At 42.9% G+C, this 23,865-nt stretch overlaps 8 protein-coding genes across 17 annotated transcripts; 5 read left to right on the top strand and 3 right to left on the bottom strand.

The window, feature by feature from the left end:
* Positions 1-320: 320 nt before the first annotated feature.
* Positions 321-3,598, top strand: LOC9657443 (pentatricopeptide repeat-containing protein At2g33680). 7 transcript variants are annotated; one of them, XM_024661069.1, is made up of 6 exons: positions 321-588; positions 674-749; positions 806-895; positions 960-1,222; positions 1,281-1,477; positions 1,533-3,598. In XM_024661069.1, exon 6 carries the CDS (start codon positions 1,554-1,556, stop codon positions 3,201-3,203), a length of 1,650 nt encoding a protein of 549 aa, XP_024516837.1. In that variant the 5' UTR covers positions 321-588; positions 674-749; positions 806-895; positions 960-1,222; positions 1,281-1,477; positions 1,533-1,553; the 3' UTR covers positions 3,204-3,598. The 7 variants fall into 7 exon arrangements, with proteins under 7 accessions (XP_024516837.1, XP_024516834.1, XP_024516836.1 ...); XM_024661066.1 differs by having other exon boundaries at positions 321-570; positions 1,281-3,598; XM_024661068.1 differs by having other exon boundaries at positions 321-576; positions 823-895; positions 1,281-3,598.
* A 2,934-nt stretch (positions 3,599-6,532) lies between these two features.
* Positions 6,533-8,685, top strand: LOC9656712 (tobamovirus multiplication protein 1). The gene is made up of 13 exons (XM_024661104.1): positions 6,533-6,794; positions 6,854-6,904; positions 6,958-6,991; positions 7,043-7,129; positions 7,194-7,245; positions 7,292-7,478; positions 7,532-7,627; positions 7,679-7,739; positions 7,790-7,854; positions 7,917-7,982; positions 8,037-8,094; positions 8,147-8,379; positions 8,441-8,685. The coding sequence occupies exons 1-13, from the start codon at positions 6,672-6,674 to the stop codon at positions 8,462-8,464; spliced, it is 1,137 nt and encodes a 378-aa protein (XP_024516872.1). The 5' UTR covers positions 6,533-6,671; the 3' UTR covers positions 8,465-8,685.
* A 2,246-nt stretch (positions 8,686-10,931) lies between these two features.
* On the top strand, positions 10,932-11,944 carry LOC112341219 (pentatricopeptide repeat-containing protein At1g32415, mitochondrial-like). The gene is made up of 2 exons (XM_024661010.1): positions 10,932-11,747; positions 11,873-11,944. Exons 1-2 carry the CDS (start codon positions 10,932-10,934, stop codon positions 11,942-11,944), a joined length of 888 nt encoding a protein of 295 aa, XP_024516778.1.
* LOC9657442 (probable protein S-acyltransferase 16) lies at positions 11,223-13,419 on the bottom strand. Of its 2 annotated transcripts, none has more exons than XM_024661032.1 (7): positions 13,004-13,419; positions 12,860-12,952; positions 12,702-12,803; positions 12,524-12,646; positions 12,366-12,464; positions 12,226-12,318; positions 11,223-12,184 (listed from the first exon to the last, which is right to left on the bottom strand). In XM_024661032.1, exons 1-7 carry the CDS (start codon positions 13,277-13,279, stop codon positions 12,068-12,070), a joined length of 903 nt encoding a protein of 300 aa, XP_024516800.1. In that variant the 5' UTR covers positions 13,280-13,419; the 3' UTR covers positions 11,223-12,067. The 2 variants fall into 2 exon arrangements, with proteins under 2 accessions (XP_024516800.1, XP_024516801.1); XM_024661033.1 differs by having other exon boundaries at positions 11,223-12,172; positions 13,004-13,418.
* LOC9656710 (KHG/KDPG aldolase) lies at positions 13,412-14,946 on the bottom strand. 2 transcript variants are annotated; one of them, XM_002987119.2, is made up of 9 exons: positions 14,686-14,946; positions 14,544-14,598; positions 14,445-14,480; positions 14,343-14,387; positions 14,209-14,292; positions 14,070-14,135; positions 13,974-14,012; positions 13,828-13,927; positions 13,539-13,779 (listed from the first exon to the last, which is right to left on the bottom strand). In XM_002987119.2, exons 1-9 carry the CDS (start codon positions 14,859-14,861, stop codon positions 13,628-13,630), a joined length of 753 nt encoding a protein of 250 aa, XP_002987165.2. In that variant the 5' UTR covers positions 14,862-14,946; the 3' UTR covers positions 13,539-13,627. The 2 variants fall into 2 exon arrangements, with proteins under 2 accessions (XP_024516803.1, XP_002987165.2); XM_024661035.1 differs by having other exon boundaries at positions 13,412-13,777; positions 14,544-14,799.
* Positions 14,870-16,035, top strand: LOC9657441 (flavanone 3-dioxygenase 2). The gene is made up of 3 exons (XM_002987198.2): positions 14,870-15,286; positions 15,335-15,677; positions 15,736-16,035. Exons 1-3 carry the CDS (start codon positions 14,958-14,960, stop codon positions 15,970-15,972), a joined length of 909 nt encoding a protein of 302 aa, XP_002987244.1. The 5' UTR covers positions 14,870-14,957; the 3' UTR covers positions 15,973-16,035.
* LOC9657440 (alpha carbonic anhydrase 7) lies at positions 16,015-17,306 on the bottom strand. Its single transcript, XM_002987118.2, has 7 exons — positions 17,217-17,306; positions 16,874-17,076; positions 16,681-16,790; positions 16,522-16,630; positions 16,317-16,454; positions 16,212-16,262; positions 16,015-16,159 (listed from the first exon to the last, which is right to left on the bottom strand). The coding sequence occupies exons 1-7, from the start codon at positions 17,293-17,295 to the stop codon at positions 16,073-16,075; spliced, it is 777 nt and encodes a 258-aa protein (XP_002987164.1). The 5' UTR covers positions 17,296-17,306; the 3' UTR covers positions 16,015-16,072.
* A 316-nt stretch (positions 17,307-17,622) lies between these two features.
* On the top strand, positions 17,623-20,047 carry LOC9656709 (uncharacterized protein ycf45). 2 transcript variants are annotated; one of them, XM_024661060.1, is made up of 11 exons: positions 17,623-17,706; positions 17,775-18,083; positions 18,141-18,203; positions 18,262-18,339; positions 18,413-18,633; positions 18,684-18,756; positions 18,870-19,154; positions 19,241-19,384; positions 19,440-19,490; positions 19,555-19,720; positions 19,774-20,047. In XM_024661060.1, exons 2-11 carry the CDS (start codon positions 17,814-17,816, stop codon positions 19,953-19,955), a joined length of 1,533 nt encoding a protein of 510 aa, XP_024516828.1. In that variant the 5' UTR covers positions 17,623-17,706; positions 17,775-17,813; the 3' UTR covers positions 19,956-20,047. The 2 variants fall into 2 exon arrangements, with proteins under 2 accessions (XP_024516828.1, XP_024516827.1); XM_024661059.1 differs by having other exon boundaries at positions 17,623-18,083.
* The last annotated feature ends 3,818 nt before the right edge of the window (positions 20,048-23,865 follow it).

Raw genomic sequence — 23,865 nt, 5'->3', positions numbered from 1 at the left:
ATTAGGTATAAGACACATATAAAATTTATTATATACACTGTGGAATTGTAAAACTATCTTGGAATATAATAAATCATATTTCCTTGAAAGGGTTTGTTTGAAAAAGTGGAAACAATATTTTTTCTTATACAAATTCTAGATATCAACTTTTATAAGTGATTTATGTAACAAAAAGTACGTCCTATTTAATTTTATAAGAAGACTAATTGTTGCACGAAATTAACATCCACGTCAAATGTTAAAAAAAGGAAAACCAAAAAATGAAAAAATCCACTAGCGAGGAGGTAAACATTGAAGCATTGAGAAATGATTAACACGCCACTTCATCAGAAGCACACAAACAACAAAAGGGCCTGCATGAAGGACGCATTGTAAGAGATATAGCACACGCCATCATGGCATAGTTCGTAGACGTATTGGCCGGCCTCCACACAACCACGCCATCAGTAGATTTCCCTCCGCCATGGTTCCTTTAGGGTTTAGTAAACGGTATCTTGCGGCCGAGGAGAAATGGGAGAAAGCTCTAGCTAGTTAATTGATCGAGAAGGCGAGAACATTGCCTACGAAGTGGTAGAGGTTTGTCTCAATGTTAGTGGACTCTTACACTCGCTTCTCAGCATTTTTCGAGACACTTCCATTGTTTCTCTTCTTTTGGGACTGATAGTTTCTGCAGGGTAATCCAGCACACGCTGCACAGAATTGGCACCCGGCCAGATCGCAATCTTTCGGATGCTGTGGACGCCCGCCAGGTTTTTCTCTAAGCTTTGAAGTTCCTTTTTCGTTTTTGGTTCTAACAGATGTCTAGGAGATCGATGTACGTAGAGGTGCTTCCTTCACTCGCTTTCAGACAAGGACCGCTTTGTTCTTCCATTTGACGAGCCATGGCCCGTGCCAGGTAACGAGAGAAGAGAGAATCTCCATTCCAGTAGCCAACATACTCGAGGCTTTGTCGTTGAAAGATACTGGCAAGTTCATCCTGAAGGTTTTTGGACCATGAACTGCGTGTACAGCTCGGAGAACGACAGAGCGTCCTTCAAATGGGCGTAAGTCGTAGCTTGCTTAGTTTCTACGTTTCGCAGGCGTGGCCATCTCTTCGACTATGTACCCGCCGTTGCCATATATGAAATGTGCGTGGAAGAGCCTCTTGCTACGGTTAAATTATCTTCCGTTGGTCATTCGTGCACGCTCGAAAGATTGCCTTGGGTCTCAGGAGACAATGAAGGTGTGAATCTCTAAGCTGTTGGTTCGTGTTTATCAATCGGCAACCTTTGAACTTGCAGGCCGCGGAAGAGCTCTACCAACAAGGATTCATCCGCTATCCCCGGGCTCAGTCAGATTACTTTTCGGAGAGCACTGTGTGTTGCATACCCTTTGAGCTGATATCGACAAAGCTCACCCGCCTGTATTTCTACAAGGTGACGATTTCAGTGAGGGATGATTGCATTGCAAAGCTCCTTGAGAATTTTTAACTTGGAAAGTAAGTGTGCCATAAATCTTTGTACATGAACTACTCATGTTCTGTTTTATTGCAGCTTTGGAAAACTGAGATAGTAATGGCTGCTTTACAAAATCCCCCAGAAACACTTCGGACCAGGAAAACATTTACGAAGCAGGAACAACACCAGGACATAGCGGTGCTGATAAACGCCATGAAGCAGTGCAGACGTTCAAAGGACCTGGAGAAGGGACGGAAAATTCATGCAGAGGCAATCGAAAGCGGCAACATCTCGAACATTTACGTGTCAAACACTCTGATCGACTTCTATGCAAAGTGTGGGAGCATGAACGAAGCTCGCAGTGTCTTCGACAAGCTGCAAGCCCGCGAAGTGGTGTCCTGGAATACTCTAGTGATGGGCTACGTGCGAAATGGACAGAGTGACCTCGGCTTGGATTTATTTTCAGCCATGCTGGCCGAGGGCTGTACTCCAAACGGCAGAACTTTCGTTGCTGCGCTCAAGGCTTGTCTCGGTCTGGCTGAGAACGAAGACGGCAAGAAGATCGACGGCAAATGGATGAAGGCTAGATCTCTGGAGCAAGTAATGGCACTTCATGTCCTGGCTGTGAATTACGGGTGCGAGCTCGAACTGTTCGTGGCAAGCAGCCTGGTTGACGTTTATGCCAAGTGCGGGGCCTTGGGAGATGCTCGAAGAGTTTTCGACAGGATGAAGTTTCGTGGGGTAGTTTCATGGACTGCTTTGATGCTAGGGTACATTGAAAGCGGGGAATCCGAAGTTGCCGTGAAGCTATTTCCTGGCTTGCTAGCACAGGGGTGTGGGACTGATGCTCGGGCTCTTGTTGCGGTGCTGAAAGCCTGCACCACTGCTGCTGCTCAAGAGGAAGGAACAAAAGTTGGCGATGGCAAGGTCGTGAAGTTGGTTCTTTTGGAAAGAGGCATGGCTATACACAGAAAGGTTTTGAGGAGTGGCACCTTGGATATCTTCGTTCTCAACACGCTTGTGGACTTGTACGCTTCGTGTGGGAGCATGGTGGACGCTCAGAGAGTCTTCGATACAATGCCTCGACGTGATGCCGTGTCCTGGAACGTTTTGATGCTGGGCTATGTGCAAAACCAGGAGTTTTCTGCCGCTCTCAGCGTCTTCTCGCTTATGATGCAATCCCGGGACAGCACTCCAAACTACTTGACGTTTGTCGCTGGATTGAAGGCTTGTGGGAAGTTGATGGTTTCGGAGACTGGAAGACGAGTTCATGCCGAGCTTTGCAGACATGGCCTGGAGAACGATGCGGTTCTAGCTGCTTCACTGGTGGACTTTTATGGGAAGTCCGGAAGAATGGTGGATGCGGAGGTTGTGTTTGAGGCTACCGTGAAAAGGGATGTTGTGACATGGACTGCTCTAGCAGTGGGCTACTGCCGGCAAGGAAACACTAAGCAAGTTCTTGAGATCTTCCACACAATGCAAGAGAAAGGACTACAGCCTGACGGGATAATGTTTCTCTCCATCTTGACTGCGTGTAGTCACGCTGGTATGGTAAATGAGGCGAAGCTCCTTTTTGAAGTGATGCGGTCGAAGTATGGGGTCAGCCCGGACATTGAGCACTACCACTGTATGGCAGATCTATTGGGACGTGCAAGCCAAGTCGACGAAGCAGTGGATGTGGTAAAGACCATGCCTTTTAGAGCGAATGTTGTTACGTGGACCACGGTGCTGGGTGCTTGCCGGAAGCTGGTGTTTGATTTGTGGTGACTATGGGACTCGATGCAGCAGTAAATGTCACTTGCGTTAATGGCTTTCCAACAGCATTCAGCCAAAACTCGCTGAGCGTCCACTGTTGAGAAGAGTATTAAGCTCTCCCTAGAAGCCTTCACAGGCCAAGCTTCTGTGAACTCCTATGTCTCTGCTAACCATGCGCGTTCACAGTGAGCAGACTTTAACGACCCTTCCTCAGATGTTGGTTTGTTTATTAGCTGAATGTGACTTCAGTAGTCTAGCCTTTGAGGCTCCACCATCCCAAAGTTGATAGGGGACCACAACTTGCAAAAAATCAAGTCATATGGATGTGACTGGTCAACTTCTAACAGTTCTCGAGTTTTACAAATAAATTTATTTATTCAATGCTATCTAATAAACACAATTTATAATTTGAAGTGCTTCATAATAAATTTTTAAATACATATTACTAAGTTAAAATCATTATGTGAGTGCTCGGGATATAGAAATAGGTATATTAATTGGGGTTTAGGCCCCTGCTTATATACAAGAATGGATAAACCAGATTCAGTCCCAAATGGACAATCCATATATTATAGTACTATTATTGTATATATATACTCATATATATACATATACATACATATATACATATATATATATCTATATATATACATATACATATATATATATATATATATATATATATATATATACATACATATGTATGTATGTATGTATTTACAAACCTTACACCATCCTGCCATCTGAAAGATTAAAAGGTGATGATAATAAATCAGATGGAACATGTGAAGCTTTTGCTGGGCAATTATAAACTACCTCAAAAATCTAAAACTCCCATAAAATCATTAACAAAGTTGCTAATAACCATGACTGAAATAAAATCCAAAGCCATTGTATAAATATTAATTGATTACAAAACCTCGATGAACCAGTTGCAACTCCATATGTAACTCTTAAATGCTCAAACCAACCATGTAACCATAACTTTGAATTAAGGAGGTCAAATTCACTCCATTTGTCCTCCACATTCTCTTTATTCCCTCCTTGAAGGAAAAAAAGTTTTGAAATACTAACTTTATTCAGACTTGTTGCACTTGTCCTCACTTTGCCATCTATATCCGACCTCACTCCACTATTGTATCCATTCAGCCTTATTATGTCGGGGCTAAATATTCCGTTCGGACTTGTTATGCTCATCCTCACTCTATAATCCATCTTATTTGTCCTCACTCCACTATCGTATTTTTTTATCCTCGCTCTATCGTTAGGGCTGGACTCCAGTCCGTTCCCTCTACCCCCTCCTCCGAAAAAGAAAAAAGTTTGAAATGTTGGGGTAAAAAAAAAAAAAGAGAAAAATTGAGGAAAAATAATTGTGGAAGAAGAAAAAGTGGATATAAAAGCATTGGGAGAGGAATTTGTAGCAACTGACAATGTAGAAATAGGGAAATCAAAAGAACATGTACTTAAAGTTTAAAAAATAAAGGATTTCCCATTATAAAATACTTCGGCCACCACAATATAAACAAAAGATTCACACCACTCAACCTTCTTAACACAAAATTTAACACTTGATATTGGAAAATCAATAACAACATCCATACTCTCAAAGGAATATATAAATTTTTTGGCAACAACAGTAAAACAAAGGCTCTCAATAGCATTCACAAGTGGGAATATGCATTCAATTTGAAACTTTGGCCAAAGTGACTTAACCTTTGGAACAGGGGAATATTTAATACCAAAACTGATTAAAGACTTTGCCAATAAAACAAAAGTAAGATTCTCAACTTCATGGATACACTTAACATCCAAATTAGTATGAAGAGGACAAAAAACAATTAATTTAACACTGGATTGAGAATGAAAATCATAAGAGTCATAAATGATCAACATACCAAGAGAAAAAAACATTGCAGATGAAGAATAAATATTAGGAATATGAGAAGGTAGTTCAAGCTGAGAAATAAGAAAAAGTTGGGAAAGAACAGAAGGGAAAGAGAAAGAATCAAATGGTAGATTGAAATATTGACATCTATCCCGTGAAATTTCCACTTCATCTTCAAAGCTATCTCTATAATAATCAAGTTTATCATCACACTCTGGAATCCACTCAAACTTGTACACATTGTCTTCCTATAAACTTGATCTTTGAACATTCTCCAAGAATTAGACTACATCATCTATAGCTTACTAATTAATATCACGATTATACTCCACATCAACAGAAGATGGCAAAATGCCAAGAGTAGGACAAGCTATGTAATCACGTCTCACAAAAGCTGGAGATGGCAACACACCAAAAATGGGCACAACACCAATATAATCACATCCCACAGCACCAAAAGTTCAATCCAATAGAGCAGCATTAACAGCCTCAAGTAATATATAATGGCATGACATGGTAGAAGAGAATGCAATGAAGATTAAGAAAAAGAGCAAATTTAAACACAATAATAGTTAAAAATTCTAGATCTTGCAAAAAGCTAATACAAATTTAGATCTAAAAAAGAATGACGAAATAAGAAAAAAAAAACACAATACTAAACACTAAAGCAAAACACTGCTAAAAAACTTTGCTCTTTAGGGATAAATTATACTGCCTGTCAACTCCACCAATGTGATTGCTCAGGATATAGGAATAAGTATATTAATTGGGGTTTAGGCCCTGCTTATATACAAGAATGGATAGACTATATTCAGTCTCAATAATATAGTACTATAATTAGTGTATTACTTAGCTAGGGTAATATATATATATATATACATACATGTATTTACAAACCTTACATCAACAATTTTTTGATTTCCATATCAAATAATACTGCAAAAAAAAGTTTAAATTTATAATATTATATATATATATATATATATATATATATATATATATATATATATAAGATAGTGTAAACAATTTAAGTCAGCTAAGTCAATTTATAATTAATTTATCTAATAATGTTTTTTATAAAGCTCTATTTTAAATTTATTTTGGCTAAAATTTTGGATGAGATTCATAAATGCATGTAAATAGTGATGAAATTTCAGAAATATAAATTATTTTATTTTACATAACCAATAACCATCGTATCAATCTTCCACAATTCTTTTAAATTAAATAACATAAATTATTTGGTATATAAATTATGACTAATAAAATATTTTTTAATTTTACAAAATCAACAACAAAATGGGTATGAGAGAAGTATTTTTCACTTAATACTAATTTCTCAATAGTTTCCTTTGGTCTTTCTATTTTTAAATATCGTTAACAATCTATTAACTATATTAGATATTATTTTTATATTAAAACATTTTGTCTAGGGTTTATAGGATTAGGGTTTGGATATTTTGTGTGAAGAGGGGGAAATGCGCGATCGATCGGAGCAGGGGCGGGGAGGGACTGGATGTTAGGCAGCAGGGCCGCCAGCAAGAAAATGCTTTGGTCCAGATTTGGGCCTGGATCGGGCTGAGCATTGGCGGTGCATGATGTATAGCGCATGGATTGGGTTCCAGAGCGCGAGCAGATGCTTGGATCAGGAGATTACCATCGCCAATTCGATCCTAGCTGCGATTAATGCGCTGATAGCTATTGCGGCATTTTCACAGGCAGGGCAAAATTTTTCCTTCCGCAGTTTTCTCTTTTTAACCAAACAAAACTCTCGCAGCTTCTTCGATTGTACTTGTATACTCTGCCATTGCGGTGGACACGGCAAAAGGTATGCCTGTTTTTTTCTCTATTCTTCTCTCGATTGCTGTTTTTCCCTTCCAGGTTTTTCATTGTTTGATTGGCGTGGCGAGTCTTGGTACGCTTGTTAGCTAGTGTAAAATCCTTACGTTACACAGGTTTTGGACAGGATATTGTCTATATTTCGTGCTAAACGTGATTGCACCCTGCCAAGGATGGTATTGCTGGAAGCATGCGTGTGGATTTATAGCCATGGGTACGTCTTTAATGGGTGCGCTTGGGTCGTTTTACTGACAACGAGTGTTTCTTTATTGATGCAGCTGTTCCTCAGATACTGTTTCTTGCTACCTTCTTGCTGTTGTTATCGTTCTGGTACGCTTCCTTTGTCTAGTGTATCGAGAAACTTATCCTCTATCAGGGTGGATCTTTGTCATCAAGCCACAGATAAGGAAGAGGAGGAGGATGACGAGGAAGAAACTGATGGAGCTCAAGCACAGGGTGCAGTCGGCAAGGATCCCAAAGTCCCAGTGCACACGGACAAGCATCGCCGCTGTTGTCATTGGTGGAGATCCAGAATTCATGGCCGTCAGAAGTTTGTGATAGCGGTGAGTTTCCAAGTTGCTTGGGTATTTGGTGCTAACTTGAATTATTTTTCAAGGTTGTGATGCTGATATTCATGATCACCTTAGTCTGTGCAATTCTGATATGGATCGGGATGGGGGACAACTTCATAGACTCTGGGACTGTTGCCGAGGTGACAAATAATTATCGATCCATGCTGCGTTGACATGATAGTTGCTTGCAGATCTACTCGGATATGCTTGCCATTGTTATTTTTTTGTCCGGTGGGGGCCTGGCAGGATATGGTATGAGGGTTCCTTTCGGGAACCGTATGTTCTAATCAAGGCGTTTCCAGGACTTGCATTATATACAAGGATGAGCAGGCTGCGTGTTGGAAAGACATCAGCAGAGTTACAAAAGGTTTGAATCTTTTTCGTTTTCTGGAAATATGAGGGGAAACTCTCAAGTTTATTTGCTCTCAGGTAGCAGGGTTGGCAGTCGTATCGGTGCTGTGCTTCTCAATACGTGCTCTTTTCATTCTTTTGGGCGTAAGTCCTGATTCCACTTTGTGCGACATCAGCTATGGCAGGCCTATTTTGCAGGTGTTTAAAATTCGCAGCCGATACACGTCCGTAGTATTCTTTCTGTATTCATTCATAGGTATGGATGCATTTCAGAAGTAATCTTTGATGGTTTGTGGTTTGTTGTTTAGGCGAAGTGATACCTTGCGTGGTGGTGCTCTGGGTGATGAGGAATAATCCGTCACGACTGAGCAGTACGCAGAGTCGGCGGTCCGTGACCTCGGTTTCCGGCTATCAGCAAGCTTTAGCGCAAGAACAGGCACTTCTGCAGCAGTGGATAGTTCCGGATGATATGGAGTCGATCATTGTCGCGTCTAGCAGAAGCAGGAGGAGCAAGTCTGGAAGAGTAGCCGATTCTTCAGAGGTACGAATGTTGTGATTTTGCTCTCTCATCCATCAAGCTCCACTTGCATTTGGCTTTCCAGGGAAGCACAAGCAATTCTGGCTAAATAAGAGCAGCGGTGTAAATACCGATTCTTTCATTTGTAATTCAGGAATTTGGCTCTGCACCTCTGTTTCGTGGAGCTGCTGGTAACTCCTACATTCTTTTCTCCAGGACGAGCACGCAAAGTGGCAGTTTGATACCATGTCTAAAAGAGATGCGAAAGCTTTCACGAGCGGAAAAAGTCAGTGCAAGTCAATAAAAAGTCAACAAGTAAATGAAAGTCAATGGTATTGAAAGTTGTCTTGCTTCATTTAACTCATTCCAGAGACGCTGCTGAGCTCCAAGAAGCACACTCACACAATGTAAGAGCGCTGAAAAGCTCCAGGCGGTGTTCGAGTTTGTCCCACCTGCATGAAAAGGGGGCGACGTGCACAAAGCTGCATGTATGGCTCACTTGCGGCGGAGCTGGGACTCGGCCGAGATGGACGAGACGCTGGCAGTGTGCCACATGACGCGCCTCTCCGACGCCGAGAGGAGCGCGTGTGCTGGGACGCTGGTTTGGGATGGTGCGCGGGAGCAACTGGATTGCATGGTTGATTTTGCTCGCCAGCAGCTGCTCTCGACTGGATCAGCTGGAATTGTTTGCCTTGCGTCGCTTGAACAAGACGAGGAGGTGAGTGAGCACTTCGAGCGCATATCCATGAACGAAAGTTTTGCAACGATTGTTATACAAAGTTCTTCCACTTCTTAAGGTTATATCCTTCGTTTTTGTTTCCCTTTGCTAGTGAGTTCTGAGTTGCCACATCGCTATGGATTATTGTCTTCCACCACGGAAGACAGAATTCAGATGTAAGAGCATTGCTTTGCTTAACTATTCTCATCGACCACTGCTTGCAGGGCGCAGCCAGGCACAGCCAATGCCAATCTCCTGGCGCAAAGCATTCTCTTTCTCCTTGTCTGCCCAGATGACGATGGGGAGCGCCTGCATCGCACCAGTGCCGAGGCTACTTGGCTTAATCTCCAGACTTCTGAAAGCCGACTTTTTCTTAATTCTCCCAGTGGACACGCTGGTCAGCTTCTTGCCGTGTTTTCTTTGTTGAAATCTTATAAGTCTCTTCCACAGGGATGGAACATGCTGTCGGGCAAAGTTGGTAGTCAAGATAGAGTAAGACGGGCTTACTCGCAGCTTGCACTACACCCGGTCGACCCGCCTCGCCTGCGTACGTTTTCCGATGAAAAAGAGTCTGCACCTTTGCGGGTCAAGGACCTGGTAGTGCTGCTTGAAGGGATCCAAAACAACAAGCTGCTGCGATCACTCGTCGCGCAGAGGCCGCCCCTGTCCATCCTGCCGCACTACCATGCCATCTGGACTTGCATGCAACACGCTTGCATCTGGCTCGGGCGCTCTACGACCTCCGCATCTATTACGACCACAACTTGACGTGTAAGTTGTAGTCTCTGGTATTTAGTGTCTGAAAAGCTTGTCCTCTTCTTTGAAGATGGCCGGCTTGGTACAGAAGATGAGAGGTAAGTGTCGTGTAATTTCTTTTTCCGTACCGAGTTTGTGCTGATTGTGTGAGTCGCCAAGGTTTTTGCGGAATGGTTTCTGCAAGGAACGGATCACGTCTTTAATCGGGCAGACCATTAAAAGCTAAAGCATGTGGTATGTGATAGAGATTCCATCTGATCGATTGGAACGGCATGTAAAATCGCTGTTTGCATATGCGGCCAGAGGATTACGATATAAAAAAGCCACCAGAGACAGCGATGTGGCGTGCTTACAGAAAGTATGTTGGGCATCTTTATGAGATCAACTTTGCGTAAACGAAGCGCCTTTGCGGAGAGACAAAGTCGAGACGCAGCAGGGATGTCCTTTTTCCGCCTGATGCTTAGGAGGTCTCTGTCGATCTTGACAGGAATAGGATCGAGAAATGGATGTAGGAAATGTATATCTTTTTGCGCACAATCTTTCTTATTCCCAAAACTTCGTTTTATTGCTGGTTAAAATTGCTGATTCCAGACGTATCGCAAGGCTGATGGGATCGTCCAATCGCAAATGAATATGAACCTTGGGTTTCTAAAAGCTGCTATCATCCTGAACACCTGAAAGAAAGAATTTCAGCACACAATCGAAAGCAAGAAGGTATGGGAAACTAATGCTCACCACTGACACTCTCTTCTCCCGGACTTCACAGCTCGTCTCTCACGCAAAGAATGGAAACGTCACGCGCGCAAAGTGGCTGTTCGACACCATGCCCGAACGAGACGCTGTGTCCTGGAACGCGATGCTTTCGGCATATGCCCAAACCGGGCATCTGGAAGAGGCAGAGAAGTTTTTCCAGGAGATACCCTGCCGGAATCTCGAGACGTGGAACTGCATTCTGTCTTGCTTCGAGTGAAATGCCGAGCTGGGAAAAGCAGAGTCACTCTTTGACAGGATTCCGGCCCGGAACGTGGTAACTTGGAATGCCATTCTTTCGGCATATGCCCGTCACGGGCATGCTGCCAAGGCTATCGCCCTTCACAATTCCATGCCGGAATGGAGCGTGGTTACATCGACGGTTGTTCTGACGGCGTATTCGCAAGAGGGGAGAATCAACGAGGCAGAGCTCTTGTTTCACAGAATGCCCACCTCCGACGTGGTTTCCACGACTGCTATGTTATCAGCATATGCCCAAAGCGGGCATATTCTTAAAGCTAAGAGATTGTTCGAGAGAATGCCCGAATGGAACTTGGTCTCCTGGAATGTGATGCTCGCTGCTCACACCCAACGTTTCCATTCTTTGGAAGCGAAGAGTCTTTTCAAATCAATGCCAGTCGTGGATTTGGTGTCATGGAATGTTATATTGAATGGAAGCTCTCTGGAAGAAGCAAGGCAAGTCTTCGAAGTCATGCCAGAGAGAAATATAGTTTCCTGGAACACTATTCTTTCCTCGTTCGCGCAGCACGGGCATTTAGAAGAGGCCAAGCAAATCTTCTCGGCAATGCCGGAGCACGACTTGAAGGCCTGGAACTCGATCCTCTCAGGCTCCGCCAACTTTGAGAATTTTCGCGAGATACTGCGCCTCTTTGGAGCAATGCCTGCGAGAGATTTGATATCCTGGACTGTTCTCCTGGCTGCGAACTTCCAGAATGGTTTCGTCGATCGGGCCACCAAGATCCTGGAGCGGATGGAGCAGCGAGACCTGGTTGCCTGGAGCGTGATGCTCGCTGGCCTTGCTCACAGCGGCTACTTCCACCGAGCTATAGAGACGTTCCACTCGATCAAAACCACGTCTACACCTGACGAGACGTGCTTTGTGCTGGCCCTGCTAGCTTGCGGCCACGCCGGGAGGGTTTACGATGGAGTGCGCTGCTTCGTCTCGATGAGCTTGGATTTTAAAACGCGGCCTTCCAAGCACCACTATACGTGCGTCGTGGACATGCTCGGTCGTGCCGGCCACTTGGAAGACGCTCACGATCTTGTTTCCAGTATGCCTTTTGCACCAGACGCTCTCGAGCTGACTTCCATTCTTCGTACCTGTCGGAGCCACGGCGATCTTGAGCTCGGAGCGCGGGCCACTGAAACTATCCTTGAGTTGAGCCCGGGCGATGGAGCTGGCTACGTTCTTCTTGCACATATCTTCTCAACGGACGTAAAACTGCTCGGGCTGTGTAAAATCGGTACCTATAACTTCCCCGCGGCATTTCCAGAGGTCTTGAAATGCAGGCCGGATCCAATGTGTCCTACTGCCATCGGGCAAAACCAGCACGACGCTTTGGGGCCCAAAACCTGGACGTAGAGCTGCTTTTGGACACGAGTAGAGGAATGAAGAAAATACGTACTACCAAAATGTTTGAAAGAGCTCCAAGGTCGTATGGATGACTATAAGGTCCGGAGGTGTGTGCTAACCATTTTGCACGTACCCCTTCGTAGTACTATGAAAGAATCAAATGAGAACACTGGTTCTTGAGAGTTCTTTTACCTCAATTGTGGTTCTGTTATGTAAGGAAAGGTAGATATGCCAGACCAGGAGACCCGATAGTGCAACGGAGAGGGGAATAACAACGATGCCGCAAATTATCTGTGGACAAAGACATGGTTTAGAGAGAAAACCAAACACTGTGGAAACTAAAATCACACCTTTAGAAGAGAGGCAGTAGCCACAGATGCCTTGACCGGCTGGACGATCGCTGCGTCATCCTCCACTGCCACGACCTCTAGAGCTCTCTCAAACTCGTCAACCGCGTGAAAGCCAAGCACCACCTAAACCTTCCACAACGTGAAAACTCGAACGAAAACAGATCAAACGCGAGAATACCAGAGAGTAGATGCATGCTGAGGTGATGTAGAGGACGAACAGGAAAAAGGACTTGTAATTGTTGTGACCGACGCAGTTGTTGATCCACAAACAATGGTGATCCTGGAACATCGAAGCTCGATCACAACCAGGAAAGGAAACGATGGAAAGAAACTTACCATCCGGAGAACACAACGCTTGCAAACTCGGCAATGGTGGGCTCGCGGTGGCTTGTAGACTCTGCATTTTTGACAGTAGCGCAAATCTCCCCCCTGCGAGCTAGCATTGTAACTAGCGAAACAAAGAACAAAGAAAAATTCTACCTTGCGCTTCACTTCTTGGAGAGGAGCTTGCTGGGAGTCCTCCACGTCGGGCAAATATGAAGAAGGAATCTCCCCTGGATCCCTGAGAATCGCTAGAGCGTAAGAAACCAGCGCCATGAGAGTGGTAGCAGTGAAGGCGAGGGCATTGGCGAGGCCATTCGCGGTGGCCAGATCAAGCCACGGATCTAGGACTAGAAATACCACCGTGTAGTAGACAAATCCCACCAGCATCAACACCACCGCCACCGGCAGCGATAGGCAGCTCCTGTAGCCCATGGCGGCGATCGAGGAGAGAAATCTCGCAATTGGAATGCCGCCGCGGAGGATGATTCTTACATGGAGGAGCGCCACACATCCCGGCGCCGGAGGGATTCATTCACGAGGAAGAACCATTCAGTGAATCGTCAATTCGAAGAACCCTAGCCAAGGCTTTAAACCCGCTAGGCTAGACTTTCTATTTTATCCTTCTTTTCTTCATCCTTTTGCCTTTGTTTGCTTGTGAATGGAAAGCGCGCTCGATGCTTCTCGGAAATTCTTTCCAGAAGTTCGCGATACGTTCTTCTCGCAAGCGCTCGCTCTTTGATGGAATTTTTTTCCCGACAAGGATTCTTTGCGCGAGATCTTTCACCGCGCATTCTTTCCAGCTTCTTTCACCGCTGCCGAGGCTTGCTGCGTGATTTTCGCGAAACAAGAGCTTGACAGTGAGCTTGAGTCGAAGATTGCGTCCGAGAGAACCACTGCCGAGGCTCCGGCATCCAAGTAAGGCCGGATCATCTCTACAAATGATAGAAAAGTAAGAATCTCACGAGAAAAGTTTTACTTACCAAGTGTGATTCCTTGAGAAGCGATCATAGGAATGTGAGCTAGCAACTTTCGCAGCGATCTCACGTACTTGGCACCACCAGCGAGGTCTGTGGGATAAATCTAAACAAGAAAAAGTTTATACCAAATAGTTCTTTGCGACACGAACCTTGACAATGTGTGCTCCATAGCTATGAGCAGTATACACCTGGTTAAAAATGAAAGAAAAATCCAGTTTTTCAAAGAAAAAAATCGAAGAACGTACTTCTGTTGGTGTCATTGCTCCTGGGACGAACAACACAGGCCCGACCGAGTGGATTTCCACGAGCTCCTGAGCGATTTTATGTTTGGAGTTTCTAAGTTGAAAGTGATTGATTCTTGTAGCCAAAACATAAAAGTAGCACCTTCACGGTGATGGGACTTAGGAGAAACGTTGCTCCGCTAGCCTTGGCCTCCTCAGCTTGATCGAGAGATAAAACAGTCCCAGCCTGAAAGACAAAGAGTTTTAACTTTTTTTTTTCCAGTAGACTTGACTTACTCCTATAAGTGCTGATGGATACTCGTGAACCAGCGTGGCGATCACCTACAGTAAGAAGAAAGCTCTAGAGTTTGTACATGAATTTTGGGGAAAAGAGAGCACCTTGCTAGCTCCTGGAGTAGTCATAGTTACTTCGAGCTGTAAAGGAGCAAAACAAAGAAAGTTCTATCACTCAAAGAGAGAAGCTTTGATCGGACTCACCACGTCCAATCCTCCATCCAATGCAGCGCGAGCAGCATCTAGTGCCAGCTTTGAGCTGCAAAGTTTTGTTTTCATACTTCAGGAAAGGAGAGCTTCCAAAGAAAAAGGGGAAAAGATGATCGGGACAAATGCACATATCTACCTGTGAGCCCTGAGGCAAGCGACAATCTTGGATTCCCGTATCCTGTGAATCGAGCAGCAGCTTCCATGGTCATCTGGGGATGGCCAGGCAATTTGGGCTCCACAAGCACTACGCCTTTGATCAATCCCAGCACCGAAAGCGTTAACGTTCCAGCTCCTCTCCACAAACATCGCCATAGCGCTGTCCTAATCAACAAAAGAGATACCCTTCTGGCAAAAGGAAGAGTTTTAAAGTTTCTCTCCATCTCTTTGTATAATTGATCAATCGACACCATGTTGGAGCTCCCTTCTATCGATCTCTCAAGCTCCACTACCATTGTGGCGGCGCAGATCCGCAAAGCACACGACAAGTTTGGCTTCGTTCGCCTAGTGAACCATGGCGTCCCGGTGGAGCTGCTCCAGAGGGTGCTGGATCACCAAAAGGAGTTCTTCGCGCAAGATCTCGACTACAAGAGCAAGTTCTTGGCGGATTCCGGCTACCGCAAAGAGGGCTTCAATCCTTCTCCTTCCAACGTTGGGATAAAGATCAAACGCGAGCATCTCTACTTGTTCTTGCGGCCGCTCTCGAGGAGAGATCCACGGAAGTGGCCAGACTCTCACAAGTATAGTTCTTTTCCGAGAGTTTTATACGTTTCTTATCACTGTTTCAGGGATTTGGTAGAAGAGCTGGGGGTTTGCACCACCAAAGTCTACGAGAAACTTATAGTTGCGCTATCCATGGCCTTGGATCTAGATCCACTCTATCTGCGAGACACTTTGTGCCAAGGTGAACTGAAGCAAACCTTCTGCACTTTCAGCTATCCAAACAACGAGAAGGAAGAAGAGAGAGAAGAGATTTATGGAATTCCAGAGCATACAGATATTGGAACTTTGGTTCTCCTCTTTGCCGATGGAGTCCCATCTTTGCAAGTGCTCCTTGAAGGAGATGGCAAGTGGCATACAGTGAAACCACTCCCTGGATCTTTCATCGTGAGCTTCGGAGAGATCATGGAGGTAAATCTATCTAGAGCTAAGATGCAGCTTCTTTCAAGAGCTTCTAAACTTTTTCTAGGTGATGAGCAATGGAATCTACCGAGCTACTACTCATAGGGTGATCTTGGACAAGTGCAAGCCACGCTGCTCGTGTGCTATCACCTTTGAGCCATCGGAGAAAGCCCAGATCGGCCCTGCGAGCTCGCTGCTGGACAAGAGTCGCCATTCCAGAGTTTGCTACCGGCGCTTCGTCTATGGAGAAAGATATAAAGAATACGAAGACGGCAAGTTTTTGAAAGAATTTGCTAAGTCCTGAGACTGCACTCATGTCAATAATATCTCAAGAATCTATAGAACTATCGTAGAATAATAGAAACAATGAATTATATTTTTATTATAATTATATTTAAAAAAATCTAGTATTTCGCTAAGAAGTTCTGGTAAAAAGTGTACATGTAAACCTCTCGCCGATTAGTTCTCTGCAATGGCCTTGCATTTCTTCCCTGCAATTTATAACATGAATTACCATGATGTAAAACAAATAAAGTAGCTTACCCCAAGGCACTGTTTCAGATCTTTGATCTGTTGCTTGGATGCAGTCTTGTTCTGAACCAAATAATAGAAACTTTAGAAGAAAAAAAGTGTGAAGTATACTAATACTTTGATCAAAATGGTCCAGGTTACTCCTTGGGTGCATGGAGGTGTTGTAAGAGACCCAATGTATCTGAAATATTCTTGTCCCAGATTGAACTCCCTCAAGTCTAGCAAAGTTCGGACATTGTTCTTCATGTCAAGAACCTGTTTTCAAATATAAGTACTATACATATAAATATTATGTCTAAATGCATGATCAATGGACACTTACTTGTGCAAGCAGACTGTTTTCTTCTCCTTTTTTATACATCTGGGCAACAACAGCCATCCTCGAGGAGTTGTTTATGGCACGATAAACAAGGTGTGCTTCAAGCTCAAACCTGCCAGGATATTTCTCAATCCAAGAGGAACAGACTAGTTTTGTGCTTACTTTTTTCCATCAATGAAATGCTCGCTTGGGTGATGGAAGTGGAATTGCACCAGCCTAAACTCCATGCCATCAATGATCACAGTGTTCTCGGCATCACCATCCAGCCCAATCTACACGAATAATTGCAAGATCAATAAAATAGAACAAGATCAAAGTGTTGACTCGAGCAATCAGAATTTAGAGGAGTTTTTACTCTGTAGAGGTACTTCTGAGAGGTGAGTGTTCCTGCGGAGTGGGAGAAATGGAATCTCAGCTTTCCAAGCGAGCAATCATCGATAGCATCTCGCGTTTTTATGTTAATGGGCGACTGCTGGGTCCCTGTTCTACACGTCGAAAAGTTTGTGGCGAGGCATCCCCACTGCCCTGGTCCCAGGGAATTGTCTTGGTAGCCAAAGCCTGCCACACACAAAAAATGTAGAAATAATTGAGAATAAGAACTAAATAAGATAGAATAATATAAAGAAAGAAAGATGATTGAAGAGGAAGAACTAAACTACTTGGCATGGAAATTTTTTCTTCTCCAGGATCATCCATACCTTCTTCCGACTGTGAAGAAGCTAGAACAATCGCCAGAACAATCAAAAGAAACCCAAATTCACTCGATTCGAGTCCCATGCCACTGCTGCTGCTAGAATCAAAATCTAGCTCGCATTTTTCCCTTTCTTATTCCATCAAAAGCTCCAGTGGTGCATTGTGTGCATGGAGCGAGAGGTAATTTAATTCTATCCCGGGTGGGCGTTGTAAATTTCTTGGTGGTGATGTGATCCAAGTTGAATTTGCACTCCAGCTCCATCGTTGAATTTACTCGCGTGGTTGCAGGCCAACATTAACATAACACAAGAGAATGGAATCTCTGGAGATATGCCGTGGTGGGATATTCCCGGGCATTCGTGTAGAAAGAGACAACGTTTGTGACTTTCTTTAGGTCCGGGAGTTCATCTTCGTGGGAAGGAGCCCTCGCGCAAGGGCGAGGTTGCGATTTCGTGATAGAACAGTGATCTATCGATCCAGCGCCTCCAAATCGAGGTATTTGATGCCCGCATTGGGATTAGGAGAGATTTCCTGGTGGATGCTCCATCCATCCATCCTTGCAGATTTTTAGCTAGGGAGTGGCGGGTGGAGTTCTTGCGAGAATGCATTACGGCGTTTGCTGCCCCTCCGCTGGGCTCCGGCGCTCATTCGTTCCGTCGGAGAGGTCGGCTTTCGCGAGGAATGGATCCAAAGTTTTGGATTCGTGCAAAGTCACGTCTCTCCCGAGGAGCTTTCGAGGGCGGCGGAGAGTTCTCCGTGCTGTGAAGTCGCTGGCTTCGCAGGATGATGAGTTGGAAGCTGGTCCATTGGAGCAAAGAGTTATGGAGGATGGCGCGATCATCGTCCAGGACGATTTGGATGTTCTTTTGGAGGTAGAAGAATTCCACGCTTCCATGAAAGATGCTTCATATCTTCTTCTTTGTTTGCAGATCCTTCCCGAAGGCATTCGTCAAAATCTCTTGAAGCATCCCAAGCGCGGGGATCTCTTGGAGGTTTGTGTGTGTTGGTATAGTAGCTAAGAATTTCTAGCGATGGTATATCACATCACAGGTGGTCTTGGATCTTGGACGTCGTCCCGAGGCTCGTTTTCTAAAACACAGAGGTGGAGAATACTTACGAGACAATGAGGTAAACCACTCGCTTCCATCCATTTGACTTAAGCTACTCTGCTATACTTCTTTTTTCATTTTTTGCATTGCAGATAACGAGGGATGATCTCCAAGCAGCCGAGGCTGCAGTGGGGGAGTTTGGAAGTGATAATCGAGCAGGAATCGAGGGAACACTCCACAGAATATCAGCCATTCGCAACCGTAAAGGCGTGATCATCGGCTTGACGTGCCGTGTTGGGAGAGCTGTGACTGGACATGTTGACATGGTTCGCGACCTCCTCGACTGTGGAAAAAGCATTCTATTCCTTGGCAGGTCAGAACTCTCGTGAAACTTCGCCTCTCGCTCAAAACTTGTTTCTGCAGACCCGGTGTTGGAAAAACAACTGTTATCCGAGAGATTGCGCGGGTCCTTGCTGATGATCTACGCAAGAGAGTGGTGCTTACACACCCAGGACATCTTTCTTTTCTTCCTCTTTTTTGCGCTTTTCCATTTCAGAGAGGCCAGGAGAGTCCGTGACAATGGTCTAATGCTATGATGGATGCTATCAGGTGGTGGTGGACACCAGCAATGAGATTGGTGGTGACGGAGACGTGCCACACCCGGCCATCGGTGGTGCACGAAGAATGCAGGTGCCAGATCCGTCAATGCAGCACAGAGTTATGGTGGAAGCCGTAGAGAACCATATGCCACAAGTTGTGATCGTGGACGAGATTGGGACGGAAGCAGAGGCTCTTGCCTGCCGGACAATTGCCGAAAGAGGAGTGATGCTGGTTGCTACTGCGCATGGGCAGACACTGGAGAACATCATCAAGAATCCCACGCTTTCTGACTTGGTACATCAAATCGCATTTATAGTTTTTCTTCTGCGTGATGCTCTTGTTCGTCCTTACGAGCTTTTTTTCTTCTTTTTTTCTTTCAGGTTGGTGGCATCCAAACAGTGACTTTAGGTGATGACGAAGCACGAGCAAGAGGTACGCAGAAAACCGTGCTCGAAAGGAAAGCTCCACCGACATTTTCAATACTCATTGAGATGAGAGAGCGGAGCCACTGGATAGCACACCAGGTACAAACAATATGTTTTTCGATCTCTGGATCCATCTGTTTTTCGCTTTTCTCAGTCGGACAAGAGCGTAGACAATCTTCTACAGGGAAAGCAACCCGTCGTTGAGGTAGAGAACCAATTAAATTTTCTTTCTGCCTCCAAAGTGTAACATGAAGCCTTGTCGATTGCAGATGCGAACAAGAGATGAAAACTTTAGAGTTGTCATCGAGAAGCGACTGTATGACAAGGAGGAGCACGAGCGGTCGGATGTTTCCAGTCTGGTGATGGCCAGCAAATCCTCTATCAAGCTTGGCAGCTCCTTGTTCCAGGAAGAAAACAACTGGGTATCAAAGATAGGTACGCTGTTTAAGTTTCTCGAGATAGAAAAAGTTGCGAGTTTTCTTAAGCAGGCTACATTCCCGACAAAGATGCGATGGCCGAGAACTGGGTGAATTACATGGGGAAACAATCCCACTCGACTGGTAGGAAGCTCACGCTAGAGGAGGAGGACCAGTTAGCAGTCGACTATGGTTTCCTACCACCCGGTAAAAGAGGCTCGAAACGAGGACCTAGAGGAATCAGGCCTCGCTGAGAAAGTTCCACTGTATAGTGAAGCCTTGTACAGGTACACAATCAAACTTCCCCAGAATATAAAGGGATATACATCTGACTATAGCGATTCAACACCAATGGTTTTGACGCGCGTGTTGAAGAATTGATCCCTCATTTCTTGACGACACCAACTTCTTGCTCTTTTTTTTCCGTCACTGCCTGCATCAGAAAGTGGAAGTGATCTTAACCAGTCATGGAATCAAGATCTGCGGAACCTAGGGGGAAGTATTCTTCTAAGACACTTGGAAGAATGGCATATAGTTTTTCCACCGCTGGTAAATCAGATGCTTGTGAAAAGAAACTTTGTTTATGGTGAGAATGTGTTCCACAAGTCCACACCACATTTATATGAGATTAAGAGATGTTTTCCTCTAGAACTTTATAATCTAGAGGCCTAGACCATTGCCACAGCAACACGATACTTAGTATTGCCATTCCAGTGTGACACCGATTGTGCCTGAACATCCATGGAAGCAACTTAGTCACACCCGTCTAAATTAAATAAGCGAAGCGAGTCTTTACCTGTATCAGGAGTCCTTTGAAATGCATAAACGTGGAGATAATCGAGGCCACATACTATGGGGCTGATGCTCGAGCATCCTTACAATCATTCTGCAACGGTTGTACCCGATGATCGCTTTGCCAATGCAATTGTTTGCCCAATCAATCATTGCAGGATCCTCTTGCTGCTCCTCCAGCTTTCTAAAGTAAAGCTCCCTACTTAACAGTCTTGGTCAATCAACCGATAGCTATACTCCGCAACATAGTGCATCAACCATAGAACATTGCAACTTCTTCTGGACTATAAGAGCCTTGTCATATCCTCTAACGAATCTTCCCCAACCTCGTTGCACATTTCCTCAGCAGGAAGCGTTCGTGCGGCCAAAACGGATTTCATGTCGAAATCCATGTGCACAGTGGAGAAGCTTCTTGCCTACAGATCCATTCCGATATTTATCTGCTTGTTGTGGAGGCTTGCAAATCTCCCTATGTAAAAGTCCTAGTCAATCAAGTGATACCTCACCTGCTCTGCAATCCAAGGGTTCTTTTCAATCTGGCACATCAGTGTATATTTAGAATATACATTAAAAATACTTAAATATTTAAAGATATACATTATTAATCACTTATAAGAATTCCTTAAACACGTAATTCGCTCATTTTGCACATTGATCTAAGTCTAGATTTGGATGCTAAAACCTTTTTAGAAATCCCTTTTTCAAAAGAACATATACCATGTTAACATTATTAATCTGTGTCCTCATTGTCATTTATACTTTTGGAAGATTATTGGACAATATGTTATCAACTAGATCATGCAATTTCATCAAATAAGCTGTTCAAGCTTGAGGTCTCTCTAAAATTGGCCATGAGATAATATGATTGAGATTTATAAAGCTCTCTTCCACAGAAATATGGAGATCACTGCAAGAAAATTCAACCTCTTGGAGATCTATAAATAATGTATTCACTCACAACACACTTGAAATGATAAAAAAGTGGCAGCAGCCAATGCCAAATTAACATTAAATATGGGTTTGAGCCTTCCCTGACTTTGTGCATGCTATGGCAAAAACAATAACTCAATTTTCTCTTGATTGTGCCTAGAACCGATACCTCACTATCTGTGTGCAAATTGCTTGCTCCCAATTACAACCCAAAAACACCATTCAATACCAAATAGTGGTTGGGCAAATTAGGGCAGAAAACCAGTGTTACAGGAGAGCTCAGAATGGGAACTTTGTGTCAGCCAAGGAGTCTTGCTTTGCATTTAGTGGCCAAATTGTTTTGTTTAGATGACACAATTTGGTTCTGTATAGATGGATATTAAGTGGTCCTACACCTCAGTGCAGCTGCATTAGAGAAGCTTTGGCAAACCAATATGTGTTTCCTCTCTCCTAGTTAAAAGAAAAATTAAACTGTGCAATTCAAAAATAAATACTTATAAATACACTATAGAAACAGATTTGTGACACTCAAATGATATTATAAAATAAACCAAAATATAAATAATGAAACAATATTAATATACAAGAAAAGTAGTTTATAATATAAATGGATCAAAAATCTATTCAGCTTTTGCATTTTGACCAGAAACATCAAAACAATATCAAATAATATTAACAAATAACATGTTAGAAAAATACCAAACATGATTTTCAACAATAAAATGCTTAGAAATATGGTATAGGATATAAAGAGAACATGGGAAAGCTTCAAACCAACATTTGCAGTAGACATTGGTGGGATGGATTAGCATGTTTTTATCAAATAAATCCTATATTTGAAGCAAAAGCACCAATTTACACAATAAAAATATGTTGACCCAAAAATGATGTCTCCATACACCAGACATATAATAGTACATCAAAATAATAAAAAAAACATGGATACAGTAAGAAAAATAACAAGAATATTAAAAACAAGTAAAATCAAAATCATGTTATAAGTAAAACACAATTTCCACTACAACCACATATGTAAGAAGAACAATAAATAGGATCAATAAGAAAAAATTAGGATATAACCCATATAAAACAAAAAATCCAAGACAAGCATATATAACATTATCAAGAGCACAAACACTAAAAAGTATATATTATACAGACCAATTGAATATATATATTAAAATTAATTAGGATGAAGCTAAAGAGGTAACAAGAATAACAATAAAAGCAGCATGACAATTTTATCAAATAGATAAAAAGAGAAAAAATTACTAATTAAATAATTATACAAGTGTCAAATATGATATCTACCTTACCATTTTTGTAAGGAGTAAAAACATAAAACTATGAAGACTTATTTTTAAATAAATAATAATTATATACACATATTATAATACTATATACAAATTATGAGTGCATGGAATATGGAAATGGAATACAAAAATGTATATCAATTAGCCCAAAAACTTATATATAAAAGTGAATAGTCTAAATTGAAATCAATTTAATAGTTCTCAAAATCCCATTATTCTAGTATTAGTATATGGCATTGTAACCATACACTTGGACCACATATCATCCCCAATGATAAAAGACAATTAGGGCTCTCTAATGGATGGGCCAGGATCTAAAGGAACATTAGGAAGAAGCATTAGTGGATCTATAAATGGTGTTAATTGTTCTTTATCCCTTTGTATAAAGTATTTTAACCATTATATATGCACAATTTTTATTTATTAAATATTATGCTAAACCTTATAAACTTGCAGTCCAATTTGCCCCAACACATGATACAATTTCTTCTATTTCACATATTTCAGCCACAGATGATGCCGCCACAGCTTCATTGATGCACCTCAATCAAACAAGTTAATATTAGTCTGTTTTCCCAATCTTACAGTATGTGGTTTATTTAAAGGGTTTTTTGCTCAACATCCACTTTATACTCCACAAATGGACAATGATGGGAGTTATACTGTCACTGTTGTCCCACTTGTATGTGGCTGAAGTGTTTAGTAAACTCTATCCAGACCAGTGGAAGAATGTTTGTTAAATACTAATCCTAAGATTTAACGTCAGTAGCTCATGGCAATCGTGAAGGTAAACTCAACTCCGTTGGTAATATTAGATCATGATTACATAAAAGTTTATATGGTAAAGCAATAATAGAACTCTACACCTCTGTGATATATGCATACTAAAGAGACGGTAAATAACCATCTCAATCCAAATACTGAAAGTTCATGTATTTTACAATCATCCCTTTGAAGGTCCAAACAAGCTGTCCCATCAAGTCATATGACTATGGATGATAAGCACTCATGAAAGTGTGATGTATCCCCAACTAAGACGTTAAAACATGAAATACTTCAGCCATAAATGCGGGATCATTATCCAAAAGAATTCACTCTAGACAAAAGTATTGAAACACCACTAAATTAA

The sequence above is a fragment of the Selaginella moellendorffii genome, unplaced genomic scaffold (genome assembly GCF_000143415.4).
Source record: "Selaginella moellendorffii unplaced genomic scaffold, v1.0 SELMOscaffold_79, whole genome shotgun sequence".
In the NCBI taxonomy this organism is placed as follows: Eukaryota; Viridiplantae; Streptophyta; class Lycopodiopsida; order Selaginellales; family Selaginellaceae; genus Selaginella; species Selaginella moellendorffii.
This window is presented reverse-complemented; position numbering and strand designations above follow the sequence as displayed.

Excerpts from the sequence above, each read along its gene's own strand:
- LOC9657443 (XM_024661066.1), top strand. The coding sequence starts at position 1,503 with ATGAACTACTCATGTTCTGTTTTATTGCAGCTTTGGAAAACTGAGATA.
- LOC9656712 (XM_024661104.1), top strand. The coding sequence starts at position 6,672 with ATGATGTATAGCGCATGGATTGGGTTCCAGAGCGCGAGCAGATGCTTG. Across the intron at positions 7,855-7,916 it reads CATCAGCAGAGTTACAAAAG|GTAGCAGGGTTGGCAGTCGT; the intron begins GTTTGAATCTTT and ends ATTTGCTCTCAG. Across the intron at positions 7,983-8,036 it reads CTCTTTTCATTCTTTTGGGC|GTGTTTAAAATTCGCAGCCG; the intron begins GTAAGTCCTGAT and ends CCTATTTTGCAG.
- LOC112341219 (XM_024661010.1), top strand. The coding sequence starts at position 10,932 with ATGCCGGAATGGAGCGTGGTTACATCGACGGTTGTTCTGACGGCGTAT. Across the intron at positions 11,748-11,872 it reads CCGGGAGGGTTTACGATGGA|TATGCCTTTTGCACCAGACG; the intron begins GTGCGCTGCTTC and ends TCTTGTTTCCAG.
- LOC9657442 (XM_024661032.1), bottom strand. The coding sequence starts at position 13,279 with ATGGGCTACAGGAGCTGCCTATCGCTGCCGGTGGCGGTGGTGTTGATG. Across the intron at positions 12,319-12,365 it reads ATAACAGAACCACAATTGAG|TACTACGAAGGGGTACGTGC; the intron begins GTAAAAGAACTC and ends ATTCTTTCATAG. Across the intron at positions 12,185-12,225 it reads CTCTTTCAAACATTTTGGTA|CTCTACGTCCAGGTTTTGGG; the intron begins GTACGTATTTTC and ends GTCCAAAAGCAG.
- LOC9656710 (XM_024661035.1), bottom strand. The coding sequence starts at position 14,618 with ATGAAAACAAAACTTTGCAGCTCAAAGCTGGCACTAGATGCTGCTCGC. Across the intron at positions 14,136-14,208 it reads TAAGTCCCATCACCGTGAAG|GAGCTCGTGGAAATCCACTC; the intron begins GTGCTACTTTTA and ends AAAATCGCTCAG. Across the intron at positions 13,928-13,973 it reads ATGGAGCACACATTGTCAAG|ATTTATCCCACAGACCTCGC; the intron begins GTTCGTGTCGCA and ends TTTCTTGTTTAG.
- LOC9657441 (XM_002987198.2), top strand. The coding sequence starts at position 14,958 with ATGTTGGAGCTCCCTTCTATCGATCTCTCAAGCTCCACTACCATTGTG. Across the intron at positions 15,287-15,334 it reads AAGTGGCCAGACTCTCACAA|GGATTTGGTAGAAGAGCTGG; the intron begins GTATAGTTCTTT and ends TCACTGTTTCAG. Across the intron at positions 15,678-15,735 it reads GCTTCGGAGAGATCATGGAG|GTGATGAGCAATGGAATCTA; the intron begins GTAAATCTATCT and ends AACTTTTTCTAG.
- LOC9657440 (XM_002987118.2), bottom strand. The coding sequence starts at position 17,295 with ATGGGACTCGAATCGAGTGAATTTGGGTTTCTTTTGATTGTTCTGGCG. Across the intron at positions 16,455-16,521 it reads AAAACAGTCTGCTTGCACAA|GTTCTTGACATGAAGAACAA; the intron begins GTAAGTGTCCAT and ends ATTTGAAAACAG. Across the intron at positions 16,160-16,211 it reads ATCTGAAACAGTGCCTTGGG|GGAAGAAATGCAAGGCCATT; the intron begins GTAAGCTACTTT and ends TATAAATTGCAG.
- LOC9656709 (XM_024661060.1), top strand. The coding sequence starts at position 17,814 with ATGCATTACGGCGTTTGCTGCCCCTCCGCTGGGCTCCGGCGCTCATTC. Across the intron at positions 18,084-18,140 it reads ATTTGGATGTTCTTTTGGAG|ATCCTTCCCGAAGGCATTCG; the intron begins GTAGAAGAATTC and ends CTTTGTTTGCAG. Across the intron at positions 18,634-18,683 it reads AGCATTCTATTCCTTGGCAG|ACCCGGTGTTGGAAAAACAA; the intron begins GTCAGAACTCTC and ends TTGTTTCTGCAG.